Here is an 18,387-nt window from a genome sequence, read left to right as displayed (position 1 = left end):
ATAAGAAAGACTATTATTGACCCTTGCTTTTATAATGGGTTTTCTACAGTTATTTGTAGTCAGTAATATAGTAACAAAAAGTTGTGTTCATATGGCAGTTAGGAAATTACTTTATATGCCAAATTGTATTGCTGTTTTATGTGTAATTTTGGTAATATGAGAAAAGTAAGATTCCAAATAGTATTTTGCTTCTTTGAGGAAGGGAGGAGGGATTTGAAGCAGTTGATGAGAAATTATTCTAAAACTGTTGAAGAAAATATAAAAGTCTTCACTGTTGATTAGCAAATTTTATTTGTATTTTTGGCATGCTGTAAATAACTCATCTTCCAATAATTCATTTAGGTAATGAAATTTAGATTGCAAATTTTTCTTTTCAAATATTTTGACTCTTATCTCTTTGCTTTTCTGTTGTATCTTAATTGGTGTGGTCTATATAAATGGACAATAAATTATATATCTTTGTTATAGAGATCAGACAGTGAATAGAACTTGGTATTCATCCCAGACAGAATTCTGATTGAATGTATTTGCAAGATTAAAGCACTGAATTTACTTTTTTCTAATTAAAGGCAATTAAAGATTTCCAGACACAAATAAAAGACAATGAATTGAGGAATAAGTGTAGAAGCAAGTCCATTTGCAGGTGAAAAGATGTGCCTTTGAAGCAGAACCAGCTGTATTTTCATTGAAAGAATAACAGTTTAGGAAGCTTTTCTGCATGTGCTTGCTTGATAGCATAATGTACTCATAAGCAGCTTATGCAGTATTCAGAAAATAACAGAGCATTAATTTTTAAAGCAGCAAAGGCAGAGGAAGAGCAGTACTGCACATGATGATAATGAGTGTGGCTAGTGTAAAGTCGACTGTTGACAAAGAAAACAATAGTGAGCTTCTGAAAAATGAACATTTATAAAACAAAAACCAGATATTCACATGATAATAAGCTTAGGCAGCAATATCAGCAAAGGGCAAAGATGCAGTGTTGTTTCTGGGTAGAGCTAAGGAATTGAAAAGCAAAAAGCCAAAAGCAGTTAAGTAATCTATTTTTTTAGTAAACTAAGGAAACTCTCAGTAAAGCCATGGCACAGTTAAAACTGACTGTTGCTTTAAATGTGAAATAATTCATAACATGAATATAGGTTTTTATGTTGAATTAAATAGAGCGTATGAATTACTTTTATCCTTTTCTAAAATAATAGAATGGTAAATGATAATATTAAGGTACCAAATATTTATGATCTTTATTAAATATATGTTTTTGTATTTACTTGTGGTTTTTTATAGAAACGCTGCTCATGCTAAAGTTAAATGTCTTTTAATTATAATGAATAAAAAAGGAACTTTTAACACAGATAATAGCTACTGATTAGAAATTATAACTGAAAATGGCTTTTTAAATTATTCTATTCCAAAAGCAGATACTATACAGATTGTCTGCAAAGTATGTATAAATAAAAATTATGAATATGTGTGGTATCTTCGGAGTAAAAAGATCCAGGCATAATTTGAAAATTATTTTGCATCAATATTTACTTTTTAGTTATGATTTTGCTTTTAGTTAATATTCATAATCCCTGTTTAAGACTTAGAACAAGAAATTCTGTTGATTATGTACCATGAGTTTTCAAGTATATATTTTCAATCTATATTTAACGAGAGAATCAGAGACAGACTAGTTTAACTTGTTAAAACTGCTTGAATTAGGAACTAGACACATATTGTTAGGTGAATCTTAATCTACTGTATTGGAAGAAACTTGATAGATAATCTTTTTGGGCATCAGAATGATTAAAATGATCCCAAGGAAAAGTATCCATTCCATTTTGCTCTTAGTTTTATAAGAAAGTGACCCAGAGCTGGAAACAGGCATGAATGCAAGGTGAAACAAGAAATAGAAACTGGTGGGGAAAGAGAAAATCCTGCAGAGGCTCGTGTTCATGTGAATCCCAACTAAACCCTTATTCTTCTCTTATCTCCTATAATCAATTAATACTCAATTCATCTCGCTCTCTCTCATATTTTCCTGTTATTTTAAGTTGGATTTCTGTCCTTTATCATGAAAATAATCCTGACGGGATCTAAGAAGAACCTCAACAACTCCCCACATAGTTCCCAACCAAGCGTGAGACTACTGTTCTCTAAGTTGAGGATCTTAAGTGATATTTAGTCTTCCTTTTTTTTTTTTTCTATTCTGATCCACCCTAAAGGAAAAGGAAGAAACATTTTTAAAATTTTGATAATTCTAACTTGACAAAGAAATTGGTTGTGTAGAGAGAACGGGTATTACACTCTAGGAACAAGCAAAGAAATAAAGGTTCAGATTACCCTTCTTTGTTCTCTAGCTGGTCATAGCAGTTGTAAATTTTGACCTACCTGCAACATTCATTTTAAATCTTTTTGTCCCTAATAAGCATCTTAGATGAGACCTTTGCCTTTAGTGGATAACCTAAATCTTCATTCCTGAAGGTTTTAGGTGATTCTTCTAGTTATAAAGTTCTATAGAAATTTAATTAAATTTTACCATTGGTCATAATAGTACATGAGATTACCCTAGAAATTCTCTCGTGTCTTTCCATATTCCTTTTGGCCTTCACTATGTATTAATAAATCATTTTATCCTTGATAACCAGCATCAATTACTCCAGCCAATACTGTGATTCCCCATGTTGCCTGTTTACCAATAGACATGAAGAATCCAAACTGACCAACTGGCAGGCGCAGCTTCCAATTCAGGAAAACTATTATGGTGTCTTCTTAGGTTACCTCTCTTTCGAGGTAAAGTGCACAACAAAATGTACTTCTCAAACTTTGACCATTGGGAGGATTTTCCTTATAGACTGTGTTTTAGGATCATCTCTAAGGATAGCAGTCTACTTCTAGCTGGTGTCAGCTTATTATAAAGGCCATCTACAGAATTTTTTTAACTACTATGGTACCCAATTTTATGGTTTGTTGAATTAGATAACCCCCATTTCATGACTAGTAGCTCAGGCCAAATGGTCCCTGAGTCTCATGACTAGGTAGTCAGTCTCCATCAGAGCTTGGTAACAATCCAGGAGTTGTTTCTTAGCAGCTGTTACCTCATGAAGGATGTATGGCACTGTTCCAAAACCCTAGAGGTTGCCACCTTTTTTTTTATTGGGACCTGCTAAAGGCTTGTTTCTATGTGTCAGTTAGCTAAAAGCACTTCAAGCTCCATTGACTCTGCCTTTGGTAGAGTAGCTTTCATAGCAATCTCCTGGAGAATCTTTTATTGTCCCATGCCCTACCCAACACTAGCAGATTTCCAGGTTTCTACATATATAAAATATGTATGTAGATTTAAAAAAAAACAATAATAACAAGAGTAACCATGTATCCATCATCCAGGTTAAACATTGGACATATCCCAGTACCTTAGAAGCCTCTTTATGCCCCTTCCCAATTGTAATACCCTTTAAGCCTCTGAGAGATGATCACTATCTTGATTTTTTTATTAATTCTTTTAATGAATTTCCCACCTGGATATGTGTCAAACAATATATTGTTTAGTTTTTGTAACTTTATGTGTAAATGAAATCATGCTGTATATATTGTTATATAGCTTGCTCCTATTAAACATTGTTTTAGAGTTTTATTCTTGTTGATAAATGTTGATATAGTTCATTCATTTTCTATGCTTTATAGCATTCCACTGTATGTATATACAGATATTTTTCTATCTGTTCTCCTGGTTTTGACAGTTAGATCCTTCTCAATTTCTTTTCTTTCAATAAATGCTATTATGAGCTTTCTTTGAACATTTTTAGACATGTCTATTCTTTGAGTTACATATACAGGAGTTTCTCTACAAAATGCCTAATAGAAGAATGTTGGATCCTAGGTATGGATTTGTGACAAAATCAAGCAGTGCCAATTTTTTAAGAAGTTGTACTTATGACCCTTTCTTAATGGTAGATGGAGTGCAAAGTGCAGCAAGTTGACCTTTTATTCTTGGAAACAATCCTGACATACTCTAAATCAATGGACCTCCATGAATCAGATTTAGGTGGCAAGTCTCTGTATTTTAACAGAATGTTCTTTCCTCTCCCTATTATGTGTGTATCTAAATGAGGCATCTCAGGCAGTTTCCATGTCTTCGCCAAGGCTTGGATCCTGTCATTGTCATTGTGATATATTGTGGGGTGGTGAGGCAGTTAAAGTCTCTTGGAGTGAAACCATAGCACTGAAATGGAGAGTTGATTTAGTTCTCAAGCAGGGCTGTAAATTTACTGCTGTCCCTTTCAGTAAAGGCAGACAGTGTCTCATGGTATCTGTGATCAGAACTTAGAAAAATGCATTGGCTAGATTAACTAGCTAGTTGTGAGCATGTGCAAAGAACTTTTATACTCTGTTACGGTAAGTACAGTAAGAAAATTCTACCATAAGTTTAAATTTAATAATACTCAGTTGGTCTCTGACATCAATTAGCCACAGTGGGGAAATAAATAGGTCTGTGAACATAATCAGTGTGACTGAATGTTTAGTTTTTGATGATATAGTCAATCTTTGAAACTTCTCCAGGCATGTGCATTCCCTTTGATTTACCATTTTAGTAAGGAAGAGGAGTAATATTTCTACTTCATCCTTACTTTCAAAATAGTTCTCACATCATCCTAAAATATCAGGCTACCAAGCTGAAGATCCTGTCTTTTTCCAAGGTTGTAGTTTGAGCATATACGTTCAGAAATTGACAAGTAAATGTAGGATCTGTTCTGCCCACTGATTCTGCCATCAGGAATTGAACTTTTTAAATTTTATTACCTATTAAGCTCTATTTCTGATTTGAGAGACTTCAGTGACATATTGGCCCTCCAGGAGTTACAGTTTTCTGAGTCTTTGCACTTTGATATTCTCAGTATTTGGAATTGCTTCCACCAGATATCTACATGACTTCCTCCCTAATTTCATTCAAGTATCTCATCAAGTGACGTCAAGTGATATTATCAAGGAGGCCTTCCCTGACCACTCTATGTGAAACAATACGTGTCTCCCCTTTATTTTCTGCTCTTTACCAACTTTATTTTTCTTTTTAGTGCTTTTCGTCACCTGGCAAATTGAATGATTTGTTTTGTTTATAGTCTATCTTTTCACAAGGTTCAGGATAACAGGCACTTGGTCTATTTTACTCCCACTACTGTATATTCAGTACCTTAAACACTGTTTATTACATAGTAAGTGCTCAATAAATAAGTTTTAGTGATGAATGAAAGAGTTGTTTAAGAAAATAAGATATAAAAACTCTTGTGACCATAAGTGAACATTTGCAATTATGCTTAGGTATGAGGTTAACTAAGAAAACTTATAATCGGTGATATAATCTGATGTTATGCTATTTGCGATACTATTCTCAGAGAGTCTAGCAATTGTATCTGCTACTTATAAAAAATAATGGTTCATACAACTATGAGCTTGGATGAAGATGAAAATAGGAAACTATTATATATATATTTTTCTCATTTGTTTCCTGATGGAAAATAACTAATATTTTGTTACTTGCTAGCCAAAATAACCTTACTTCAGAGATTTCACATTCTACTCAATAACTATGTGCACATACTCATGGCAATTTGGTATTCGGTTGCTGATATTATTCAGAGAGCAATTTTATGACAAAAATTCCCTGTGTGAAAATGCAAGTTTTAATATTTCTTAATTTTGAAATGCCTAGTTTTCAGCATTAAATCCAAATTGATTGTGAAAGAAAAATGGCTAAATCTATTGTGGAATAAATAGCAAAGTTCACACATCCTAAGTGTACATTTTTCCCCTTATATAAGTTCTTGTAAACCTGGCATTCACATAAAGGTAAATATGTTTTGTTATTCCAAGTGCATTACTTAGCTGTAGTTAGCATATTTGGAGGAGGCTTTTTCACTTTCTTCCCAAGAATGATCTTGAATTTTACATGCAAAGGAGAAGTTTTGTAATGAGTAATTCACATTGATGAAACACACATTCTCTGTTTATTAAGAATCTCAGATTGATTTGAAGAAATATTAACTCAATGTCATGATTTTCAGAGAAATTTTCTATTTGGATTGACAATCTTAATAATAACACAATCATCTAAATATGTTTTCGTTATTAAGTGGATAACAGAATCTGTATTCTCACTAGGCTGTAAAAGGAGTTTCCCACATTATGGAATTTTCTAGTGGAATATTAATTTTGCAACTTATTTTAAACATATAAAGGCAGAATTTTATTAGTATAAATATATCTCATAAATTTAAATTATATTTAGTTATTTTAGAAAAAAACAAAGAATGTATTGGCTTTTTTAATGGAGGTAATTGAGATTAGGGATTAAGAATGACATTGTTATCGTTTATCAACCTGGACATTACACTATTTCTGTACTTTGTTTTGGTTTCACAGTATCAGGAAAATTCTAAAATTCTATGAATACAAATAGTTTAAAATAATGTAACTTTTTAATAGTACACATCTACCAATTTCAGGATACTCTTCAATTAAACTGACCACAAAACTCAGGAGTAGTAGGAATTTTATCCCAGAACTAAATAGCAAATATTATCTAAGGACAACTTTCAGTTTTTATCACAAATATAAAGTTTCAGTAACCAAAGTATAAGAATCCTTCTACCTATGCATGTACCTGTTACTTTTTATTGAAAAACTATCAAGCTGTAATAAGAACATGCATCAAACAGGGACACCAATGTTTTGCCTGGCATTTTTGAGGAAAACACACCTCTGCTAAAGTAGTATATTTACTTATATAATTCTTTGCAGACATTTAAAGCCCTGAATTATTAAAAGTTTACTGTAGAGATGTAACTTTCCTAACCTATGACCTACGTCCAAGAAGTTCAAATATAAGCAAAGCAAAGTCAAAAGATATCAACAGGGCTGGCCCAGTGGTGCAGGGTTAAGTGCGCACGTTCCACTTCTGTGGCCCAGGATTCTCCGGTTCGGATCCCAGGTGCAGACATGGCACCACTTGGCATGCCATGCTGTGGTAGGCATCCCACATATAAAGTAGAGGAAGATGGGCATGGATGTTAGCTTAGGGCCAGCCTTCCTCAGCAAAAAGAGGAGGATTGGCAGTAGTTAGCTCAGGGCTAATCTTCCTCAAAAGAAAAAAAAGAAAAAGATATCAACAACAACTAGTAATGCTAGCTCTACAAAGCAATGTACTACTTGTTTCTTTTATATTAGAATATGAAATGTATTGGATTGTGCATGTTAAAAATTTTAAAATAATGCAGAATATGTTTAAAATCAAAAATTGAATAAATATTGATTTGAATTAGACTCTGAAAAGTTAAGTGTATATTTTGAATCTCTAGGACAACTAATTCTAAGAGATATATTAAAATCATGATATACAATTTGAATACTAAAAAATGTTAAACTAATTAAAAAAAGGCAGGAAAAATGAACCAGGAACAAATCAAAGGGAACAAAAAGAAAACAATATAAAATGGTAGACTTAAATAAAAATATATTAGTAGTTTCATTAAATATGAATGGTCTAAACACACCAATTAAAGGACAGAGGATTTTCAAGTTGAAATCTTATAAAATAATCTAAATATAAGAATATAAATATAAATATAAGAATATTTAAATATAAGAATATTTGATAAGCATATCAAATATAATGATATTAAAAGTAAAAGAATAGAGGATAAATACTTATTGAATGGAAAGTAAGGACCTCATAAGTCTGCTCCTCTGTAAAAGCAACAAGAACAATGGCAAAAAAAACTGTCAAAATCAACTTTTTCAGAAATCTGGAAATGAAATAAAGTTTTACAACAGTCCAAGGAGTATCTATTTGAGAAAAACAGCTAAATCTCAGTTAGAACATCAGGCTTTGTTGTGTTGTAACTTGTCCTAATCCCATCTTCCTCCCCTCAGCCTTGCAACTATAGTAGTTATGAAAAACAGCAGCCTGCAGCCACTGGAGAAGGCAGAAAGGATTTGGAGCTACCCCAAACCCCATCCAGAGAACTGTCACTATTTGACCTGTCTGGCAGCTCACTAAGAAGCCCCATTCTCAGAACTTGTCTTTATTTGACCTGACTTAGAGCTCACTCTGTGTGAAGAGCCCTCTCCCCATGGCATTTGATAAAAACAATCAGTGGAGAGTATATAACATCACAACTACCTGAACGAGCATTACTAGTTGGGGCTAGCATGAGGCTGACCAAAAAACATAAAAAACTGAGCAGTGATACATCCATAGGGTCTTTAAAAAACCTCTGACATAGATTGCTGGGAATCTGGAAAGCCATAAGCCTGTGCAGGGCTATGCCATATCCAATAAAGACCTGAAAAAGCTATAATCTCTCACCTCTTGCTGACCTTGAGGAAGCTGGCAGAAAGTGAAGGCTAAAACAGAGCTATAAACTCCTGTTGGAGCATGGAAAATGTACACCAACACACACGTACACACACAGACACACACACACACACACATACACATGCATAGCCCCTTAGCAAAGCTGGAAGACTTATTGGTTCAAGGCATTTAAGAAAATATCTGTTGGGACTGGCCAGGTGGCGCAGTGGTTAAGTTCACAGGTTCTGCTTCGGCAGCCCAGGGTTTGCTGGTTGAGATCCCGGGTGAGGACCTATGCCCTGCTTGTCAAGCCGTGCTGTGGCAGGCGTCCCACATATAAAGTAGAAGAAGATGGGCATGCATGTTAGCTCAGGGCCAGTCTCCCTCACCAAAAAGAGAAGGATGGGTGACAGATTTTAGCTCAGGGCTAATCTTCCTAAAAAAAAAAGAAAATTTCTGTCCAGTCATTAGGTGAACATTAAGCTAAGTGGCTGGGTATGACAAAGAATGCATACTTTACAGAATCAGACCATAAAAGTCACCAAATAAACCAACACTAACACTGACAAAAGAAAACTAAACAGCAGCAGCAACAAATACTAGCAGAGATCTGTGTTGCAGAGTTGCCACAATATATTATTTAATATGTCCAGTTTTCTACAAAAATTATGAAACACACTATGAATCAGTAAAGTATGGTCCATATGCAGAAAAAGAATAGATACTGTCTCTAAGGAAGCTCAGCCCTTGGACTTACTGGAAAAAGGTTTTGTCAGCCATTTTAAATATGTTCAAAAACTAAAGAAAACCATGTCTAAAGAATTGAAGTATGAGAATGATATCTCACCAAATAGAAAATATTATTATAGAAATCTAAATTATGTATATAAAAAAGCCAAATAGAAATCCTAGAGTTAAAAATACAATAACCAATATAAAAATTTCAGTAAAGGGGCTCCACAGCAGATTTAAACTAGCAGGAGAATCAGGCATCATGTGGTTATTCCATCTGAGGAACATGATGAAAAAAGAATGAAGAATGAAAAAAAATGAACAGAGATGCAGAGACCTGTAGAACACCATCCAGCATACCAACTATTCATAATAATAGTTCCAGAACAAAAGGAGGGAGAGAAAGGGTCAGAAAGAATATGTGAAAAAATGATATCCAAAAACTTCCCAAATTTAATGAAAAACTATAATTCATAATCCAAGAACCTCAACAAATTCCATGTAGGATAAACTGAAAGAGATCCACACCTGGCCACATGATTGTCAAACTGTTGAAAGTCAAACATAAAGAGCGAATCTTGAAAGCAGCAAGAGAAAAGTAACTCATTACATATGATGTACTGAAAACAAAAGAGTATTGACCAAGAATTCTATATCCAGCAAAACTATCCTTCAAAAAATGGAAAAAGTAAGTTGTTCTTGGATAAACAAAACCAGATCATTTGTCAATAGCACACCTACCCTATAAGAAATACTAAATGAAGTCCTACAGGCTGAAATGAAAGTACACAAGGGGTAACTTGAATCCACAAATAGAAAAAATAAACACAAGTAAAGCTAACTGCATAGGTAAGTATAATAGAAATCTACATGTATTTTTTTGTCTATAACATTTTTCTTCTCCTTACTGACTTATGAGTTGCTGCTAAGGAGTACTTAGATGGAAATTTATACATGTTAACTAATATATTAATAAAAAAGAAAGATTTCAAATTAATAATCTAACTTTCCACCTAAACAAATTGGAAAAATAAGAGCAAACAAAACCCAAATCAAGCTGAAGGAAGGAAGTAATAAAGATTAGAGTGAAAATAAACAAAATAGAGAAGAAAAAAACCAATAAAACCATTTGTCATTTAGAAATATCAACAAAATTGAAAAACCTTTAGACTATCTAAGAAAAAAAAAGAACACTCAAGTTACTAATATCAGTAATGAAACAGAGTACATTGCTATTGACCTTACAGATATAAAGTGGATTATGAAGGGAATTATAAGGGGGAATACTATGAACAATTATATGCTAAAAATTAGATAACCTAGTTAAACAATATCAGTGCAAGTGATGATGAAAAGCTAGCAGAATTCTCATTCATTGCTAGTGGGAATGTGAAATGATATAGCCACTCTGGAAAATAATTTGACAGTTTCTTACAAAGTTAGATATATACTTACCATATAACTCAGCAATCCTACCCTAGATAAATGAAAACTTGTGTTCACATAAAAACCAGTACACCTATGTTTATAGTAGCTGTTGTCACACTTGCCAAACACTGGGCATAACCCAAATGCACTTCATTGAGTGAATGGATAAACAAACTCTGGTACTTTCATATAATGAAATACTAATCAGCAATAGAGAAGAATGAACTGGTAATACATACAACTTGGGTGAAACTTAAAGGCCTAATGCTGAATAAAAGAAGCCCTTGTCACATTATTGCCCCATTATTGAAAAGACAAAGCTATAGAAATGGACAAGAAATCACTGGTTGCCAGGAATTATGAGGAGGAAGGGTGGGTATAAAAGGATAGCATAGGGAGTTTTTGGAATGATAGAACTTTTCTGTATCCTGATTATGTCAGGAGTTACATGAATCAATACCTGAACATTAAAATTCATAGAACCATATGCCAAAAGGAAAAAGTCAATTTCACTCTGTTAATTTTAAAATAAAATATAGTTCAATAGTATTATAGGATTATATTGGTGAGAGAAAGCATAAACCAGTCAATCAGGAAGCATGGAGATGGGGAAAAAAAGCTTTTGTTACTTAAACTATATTATAAGAAATGAAAATACAGAAATTTGATGAATGGTGTCATTGAGAATAGAGAAACTAGATGATTGAGGCCCCAGATTGGCTTTATAACTTGAATTATCCAGGTTTTCTCTCATATAAAATGTAAGGAGAAATTGCTAAACAACTACTTTGATTATTGCATTATTGATATAACCAAAATCAGACTCAATCGTGTTCAATTAACCATATACATATAAAATCTAGATTATATAAATGTAGTTTTTCTAGGTGTAAATACTCAGAATACAGGGGCTTCTGTATTTTATATTTTTCACAATCGTGTGAGCATAGGTATCTTTCTTGAAGCCATAACACATTCAAATGTTGAAAACCTTTTTGGATATAGTGGAAAGATCTGGTTTTAGTTATAAAGAACTTAACAGATGCGCCTGTAAATGTTTTCACTTAGTAGACTGAAACCATGTTTTGTAATATATACATTTGGATATCATAGTCAGCAAGGAGAATGCTAAATTAATGACAGATGCACTATTTGGAGAAGTACCAGGTGTACAGTAATTTTTAAAACCATTTATTATAAACATAGTTTCAAATGTTCATATCGACATTAATATAAATCTAGAGGTATTATTCTCTAAGAGATTATAGGAGTTGAAGTGAAATAGAACACCATTATTTAACCAATGGTTATGTGGCAAGTGAAGTAGAGTAATAAATTCTCACTTTAACATTGACTCTTTCAGATATATTTGAATCTGTTTTATCACACACACATCATCCAGAATATTGCATAAGTGTAAAAAGCATATGGGTTAAGATAATCCTTTTTCGTTTGTTTATTTTTCCCCATTGTACCCAGAGATTAGTATAGGGCATATGTAAGATAAAACAAGGAATGACTTTTTGGCCTCAAATCTATAATCTTCAAATTTCTTTTTAGATTATCATTAGAAATTTGCTTTGTAACACTGAGTGGAGCATTTGATGTGTCACCATTTTCATGGTTCTGAACTCTTTTCTCTCTCAGCGGGAATAATGGCATGAATAGTTTGACTGTGGAGATGTGAAATCAGAGTCAACACTTGTCAAGGTTTTTTCAACAAAATTAAATGTTTAAATGTTGCTAATTTAAAATGGGTCAGAGTAATATTTTTTTGTATTTTGTTCATTTCATAGTTTAAATTTAGATCATTTGCGATACTTTTACAATTGGCTCATTTCTGAGTCATTAAACCCCATCATCAAATAATACTTATTAAACTTCTGTGTGCTCATAGATCCAGAATGACTGCTATACAATAGCAGTTAAGGAAATAGCATACACTCTCTCTTTTTAAAAAAATACATAGCTCTTCAGCCAAACAAGCACCTTTATGTGTCTAATGAACACAAATATAGCATTTCTTCATTACTCCTGTCTGTTTGACTCACTTCTCTCTGCGATTTCTAATTCTAAAACTCTATATGAAAATTTAAACGTACTTTCGAATCATTAGCAGACACATTAAGAAATATATTGCACATTAAACTTTTATGATATACTTTAGATCAACTGCTTTCAGATTTATTTCAATGTGAGGAAGATGTGGAAATTAAAGATAAAAGTTGTATTATTTCGATAAAGGAAATCTAGGGGTAAGTTGTGGAAAGGAACTGATCTTTGAAAGGAGAGAGAGTAAGATAGAAACAACAAGGCAAAATAAGGAGGATATAAAATAGCCAGAGAGATTATGTGATCATGTGTTAACTGCAGTCAGAATGACATATTTGACCCAGTTCTTAGTTAAAAGTTTGATTAACAAAATAGTGTATTATTCTAGTCAATGCTTTTGTTGTTGTTATTGTTGTAAAATCTATTTTCTTTAAAGGCTGTGTAATGGCTCTTTTGTTACTCATTAGTGAGGTCACCAGATGGTACACAGAAAAGGAAATTTGGTGACACTAACTGTTCATTTTTGGCTGTGAACTATGGAAGAGAAGATTGAAACTAATATCTAAATGTGGCTATCCTACATCTTATATCTAGCCATATTTATTCTGTCCTCTGTTAAGAGCAAACAAAAGTTAAATATATATTTTTCTAATGAATTCAGCAACTAAAAGTTAACAATTTGCAGATCCTTCCTTAGTTTCTTATTTAGAGAAAGGTTGAGGCTATTTCTCAAATTGATTATTCGAATACTTGTTATATTCATAATAAAATAAATTTATAATGAACTGTTATTCTTCAATTATGAAGACAAAGTTAACTTTACCTATTAGTGGGATCTTATGTTTACTCATTTATTTATCTGTTTGTTTCCAAATGCTTTCAAAAGATTTTCTCCAAAATAAGTTTTTATTTTTTTGATATGAACTGAAAGCAAATCAAAGCTGTCTGTCAAATCTTCATCCTGAAAGAGTAAGAGAGGAGGAAAAGATGACCTTAGGGTGACAAATTTATGGTTTCATTAACTGGGAACTACTTGGCAACTTTGTGTCCCAGTTTTACTCTATGTAAACATTCTTTGACATTGCAGATGGCTGTTAAACTTGAATTATAGGTAAGCATAGCTCATTGTCTGAAATGATTTTTTCTAGGTAAACAGGATTATAAAAAAACCAAACCTATTTTACGAGCAACCAAATTAAAAGCAGAAGCAAGGAAAACAGCAATAGGCATAAAGGTACTTGTATTTGATAACTTTAAAATTTGATATATGCATGCCATTTCATTTTCTCAAGCTGGATTACATAAATGTTGAGTTCTAAATGTTTTATGACATTTCAAAATCTAAGTCGAATACCCGTATTAAAGGTTTTTATGAAGAGTTTACTTAATGGGAAACATCTTTTCTATCCTGAGATTTTACTGGGTCTTAAAATAAAACACAATGTCACTTAAGATAACCAGTTATACTTAAAATTGCAATTTATTTTTTCTCTAGCTACTGTATATATTGTTCAAACATTTCAGTGGTTTATGTGGCCTGAATCAAAAACTTGTTTCATTTTCAATAACTTTCATTTTATGGTTGTTTAAATTTTAGTTATAATTATATATGCTGAGATTATTAATATGTATAATTTTACTCTTTGTGTTATTGTTGTCAGTACTCTCTATGGTGAAATTCTAATGATGTCCTCAAACTTGTTCTTTTAGAAAATCAGTGTTTTAACTGTGTAAGAGGAATAAATGTAACTGAGAATGATGTTAGCAGATATTAATCCAATGTGCTAGCACAATGAAGTTCAACAGAATTACTTTTGCATTATTACCCATGTCAATTCTTTGCCAAGTATTGAGTCAAATTAAACTATAAATAGAAAAATTAATTTGGCAGCTCTACTGTCAAGTGTGCAAAATCAAAGTGACTAGAACATATATTTTATTTAAATATTAAAATGTTAAAAAGAGATTTTGGGCTTTATCTGGCAGATAAAAAATCAATTTTTCTAACTTATAGCTTATAGCAAATGCCAAGGTATTACTACCAAGCTGTAACAGCTGTTGAACTGCCAGATGATATAATTGGTTGTCTTCCAGAATTTGCTGTTATGATCACAAAACACTGCCTTCTTTTTACTCCTGATTGCTGATTTTGATCAAACATTGCCATGTGATACGTTATGTTTTCATAACACAATCTACTCAGTTAGTGCTCTGTGTCAGTTTTTAATGAAAAAGGTAAATTGCCTTTATGTTTAAAAGAGAGTTGATTAATCTTTTGAACTTTTCTTCTATCTGCATATGAAATTTTATTTAAAATTATATCCATGACTTGACCTTTCTAAAAGCAGTGCTCAGTTTTTTATTTTATAATTAGTTACCTGATGATTGTCTCTTGTAGTGAAAGCATTGTTTGTCATTTTCCACTGAGGCAAAATGACACTTACTTTTATCTTTCACAATGCAGTATTTTTGTCTTTGGAGTTTTTTAATAAAAATATTGGGATAGCAAACTCCACTTGTGGCACAATGTAATGAGCAGCAATAAATTAGAATTTGAGAAACAGTGCAGCCATTCATTTATAAATATAAACCACTTTCTTATACACATCCTCTGTTTTATTTGCTCTTCTAACTTTTATTGTTTTAATTTGAGGAAATAGCTATGTTCCTAGTATAAATTTACCTTATGGTGCAATTCTCTTTTTAAAAACAATGTAGAAGTTTTTTGTCTTTTTTATAGGAAAATAATTTGTCTTAGATTTCATTTGTGATTTAAAGTATTTACAGGATAGTTTCTAACTGACATCAGAACATAGCTCCTTTCTAAGCTAGCATATCATTTTGACTTGTAAACCTGTAGAAAACAAAAACCTTACCTTTAAACATTGTTTACTTTGCTTGAAAATGTATGTGAAGATCCCATTAAAATGATATGAAACTTTTTAGAATGAGAACCATGGATGTGTTTTACATTTCAAATCTGACATACTAATTAGTTTGCCTTGTCACACTTTGAGTGCCTTGTCATTTTAGCGTAGGACTTTAAATAGCAAAGTTTCGTACAGCAGTTGCCATTTAATGCTGTTTAATTTCCCTAGTGAGTGATTTTATCCATATCGATAATGTCAGAGAAGCACCTAAGGACTAATCAACATCAAACATGTTTGATTCTTATCTAGTTGGTGCAGAATGACCATGATACTGTAACATTTTGTTTCTTTACTACTTATTCTTTAGAATGAACCAGTTAGGTTCTTCAAATCATTTAAATCTACAGAAAATATGAATAACTTCATGAAACAGAAAAATAACAGCAATCACAATACTGAACGCAAAATAAAGAGGCCTAGGACCACATCCCTCTTGCCTCTGGCTCTAACCCTGGCGGAGCTGAGTCTGAGCTGGCACACTTGTAAAATGGACATTACGCCATTTACCTCACAGTATTGTCAGGAGAGTTAAATCATACAATGAAAACACTTATGAACCTAGCACATAGAAGTCATTTATGAATTGTTAGCTGACTGAGAAAATATTTCTTTGAATTAGAATTCTCTATTACTGGTTTATATAAATAAGACTTCCCTTGGATGTTTGTCTTTGGCCTAAAGAGCACCTGCTTCAACTAAGTCTGCATCATGTGACTCTATCACAAATTACCAAATGTTCTCAGTTTTGCTGTGGAGAGAATATTATGGATAGTACTAGTGTGAAGTTTTCAGATCATTACATGATTTTAATATACTTTGTATATAGATTATATAAATCTTAATCCTTCATTATTTATTTAGAAGTTGCTATAAGTATTACAATGTTGTAGAACTTGTGGAAAGAAAGATGAATAAGATATGATCTTCTTGGAGAAATTTATACAAGAAATCACTTCCAGATTTCATTACCATATAAAACCAACAAGAGTGATTGAGAAATGGTGGACTGGAGGTATAAAGAGTTATGCTATAGAGTTTTTACTCCCAGAAGCTTCTATAGCTTTTTTGTAAATGTATGTTTAGTAATAGAAAATGTTTTGAGGGAATAGTAATGATTCAGAATAAGATGTGAATGTGAGTGTGTCAAAAATCTAGAATTAATTTCTATTGAGAAGCTATTTTTATTTCCTGTGTCTTACCAATGTAAACAAAATGTCATAATTTATGACCTAGTAATGAAATGAGTGCCATCTGAAAAATATTTGCACAGCTAATTTTGCTATTTGGTTGCTGTTCAATTAGAAGTTTGTTTTTCAAGAATTACAACATCACTAACAAATTTTTGCAATGCAATGCCCATGTTTTCTAGCATTTAGAAGGAGCTTATGTTTCCTAGTATTTAGAAGGAAAATGGTAATCTATATTTGTTAGTTAATTAGTTTATTTAAAAGGTTTAATTGAAAGGTATAATCATAATAAAAGAAAAAGGATAAAAAATTTAGTTTGTCTGTTACATAAATAAAATAGTCGAGTGTTAACCAGATCCTGTTAACACACCCTTGGGATGAGCCAGCTGGAAACGTTACTTTCCTTTTTTTTGTTGTTATTTCTGATCTAAAACTAAAAATAGCCAGCGAGTGGGGGGAGTCATAAATGCCTACCGTTCTCTAACTTATGTTAGTGTCACCAGCTCCCTGAAAGCAGTATTTTCAAATTTTACCACTCTTTTAATCCTCCCAATGTGCAGTCCCCACAATGCACATCTCCTCAATGGAATAGGGACATTTTGAAAAAAAAGATATACCATACCTCCCTATCCAATACTTCTTAAGACCCACCCCCTGCACCATATATTGAATAGACTTAATTGAATTAATGGATCCTCTGAAGCTCTATTCTATGAATGTTCTCTGCTCCCTGCCCTTAAAGTCCTTTTTCATGCCTCTGGGTATTTTGAAAATATACAGTGAAGATGATACAGAGATGTTTGAGAAGACAAGAAGAAGTTGAAAAGCAACAATTAGAGGTGATTATCAACGAGATGAGAATCATGGCCACAAATCAAGAGTAAAAACTTTATTCTTGCATTAAGCTGGTTAATGATGACTGCTGTTGAGCAGTTTTGTTGTCCACTATACAGAACAGATGGAGTTTGCAGTTGTGTGTCACTTGTTTATTACATCCTCTTAAAATTAGTAGCTGTAACCAGGTGGGTCTGGGAACACAGCTGTAGATATAGAAAATAAACCTGTTGGATGCTGCCATGCCCTTTTCAGATGCCCAAATGTTCCAACTTTGATATATTAGATTGAAAAACTCAAATCTTACAAAAGTAGTTGACACTGAGTCTTTCAACCCAATGGTTTTATTAGTGTTTATTTTCATAGTTTGGAAATCTAAATAAATGTAATTATGAAGATAAAAATCTATATAAAGTGTCCACTTGTAATTTCAACATTCAGGTAAAAATTCTATGTTGATTATAAACCAAACTCATTTTAATGTTTTTAAAGTTTATTAGGTAACATGTTAAATTATTGATTTTACATTTTTATGACATGTAAAATGCATTAATGTAAATGAAAATAAATTGCTTCTCCATAAAATAATACCAGGAAGGGGTGTGATACAGGAGTGAAAATTAGAAGGGAATATTAGGCCCTTTAGAATCCTGAACTGGCACTATATTCTCTTTTTTCTACTTAGCCAAATGATATGTTAGTATTGAGAAAGTTCCTTCATGGTATGTATATGTGTAGAAAGTTTATAGACTTGTTGACAGATAATATGTTTTTTGCCATTATATATGTTGTAAGTTTTGGGTTGTTATTTCAACATAATTGACTAATCAAATCTATATCAAGTCATCAAATGTGATATCCAGGACCATCTTTCACAATCATGATAAATTAT

At 32.4% G+C, this 18,387-nt stretch overlaps 1 protein-coding gene across 19 annotated transcripts in view; it reads left to right on the top strand.

The window, feature by feature from the left end:
* TRIQK (triple QxxK/R motif containing) overlaps positions 1-18,387 on the top strand; it is an 84,452-nt gene that overhangs the window by 62,115 nt on the left and 3,950 nt on the right. For all 19 annotated transcript variants that reach the window (XM_070630634.1, XM_070630640.1, XM_070630637.1 and 16 more), the window contains one exon: positions 13,693-13,778. In XM_070630634.1, the coding sequence (XP_070486735.1) occupies positions 13,693-13,778 (86 nt within the window). The remainder of the gene's footprint in view (positions 1-13,692; positions 13,779-18,387) is intronic.

Source organism: Equus przewalskii, chromosome 8 (assembly GCF_037783145.1).
Source record: "Equus przewalskii isolate Varuska chromosome 8, EquPr2, whole genome shotgun sequence".
Lineage (NCBI taxonomy): Eukaryota > Metazoa > Chordata > Mammalia > Perissodactyla > Equidae > Equus > Equus przewalskii.
This window is presented reverse-complemented; position numbering and strand designations above follow the sequence as displayed.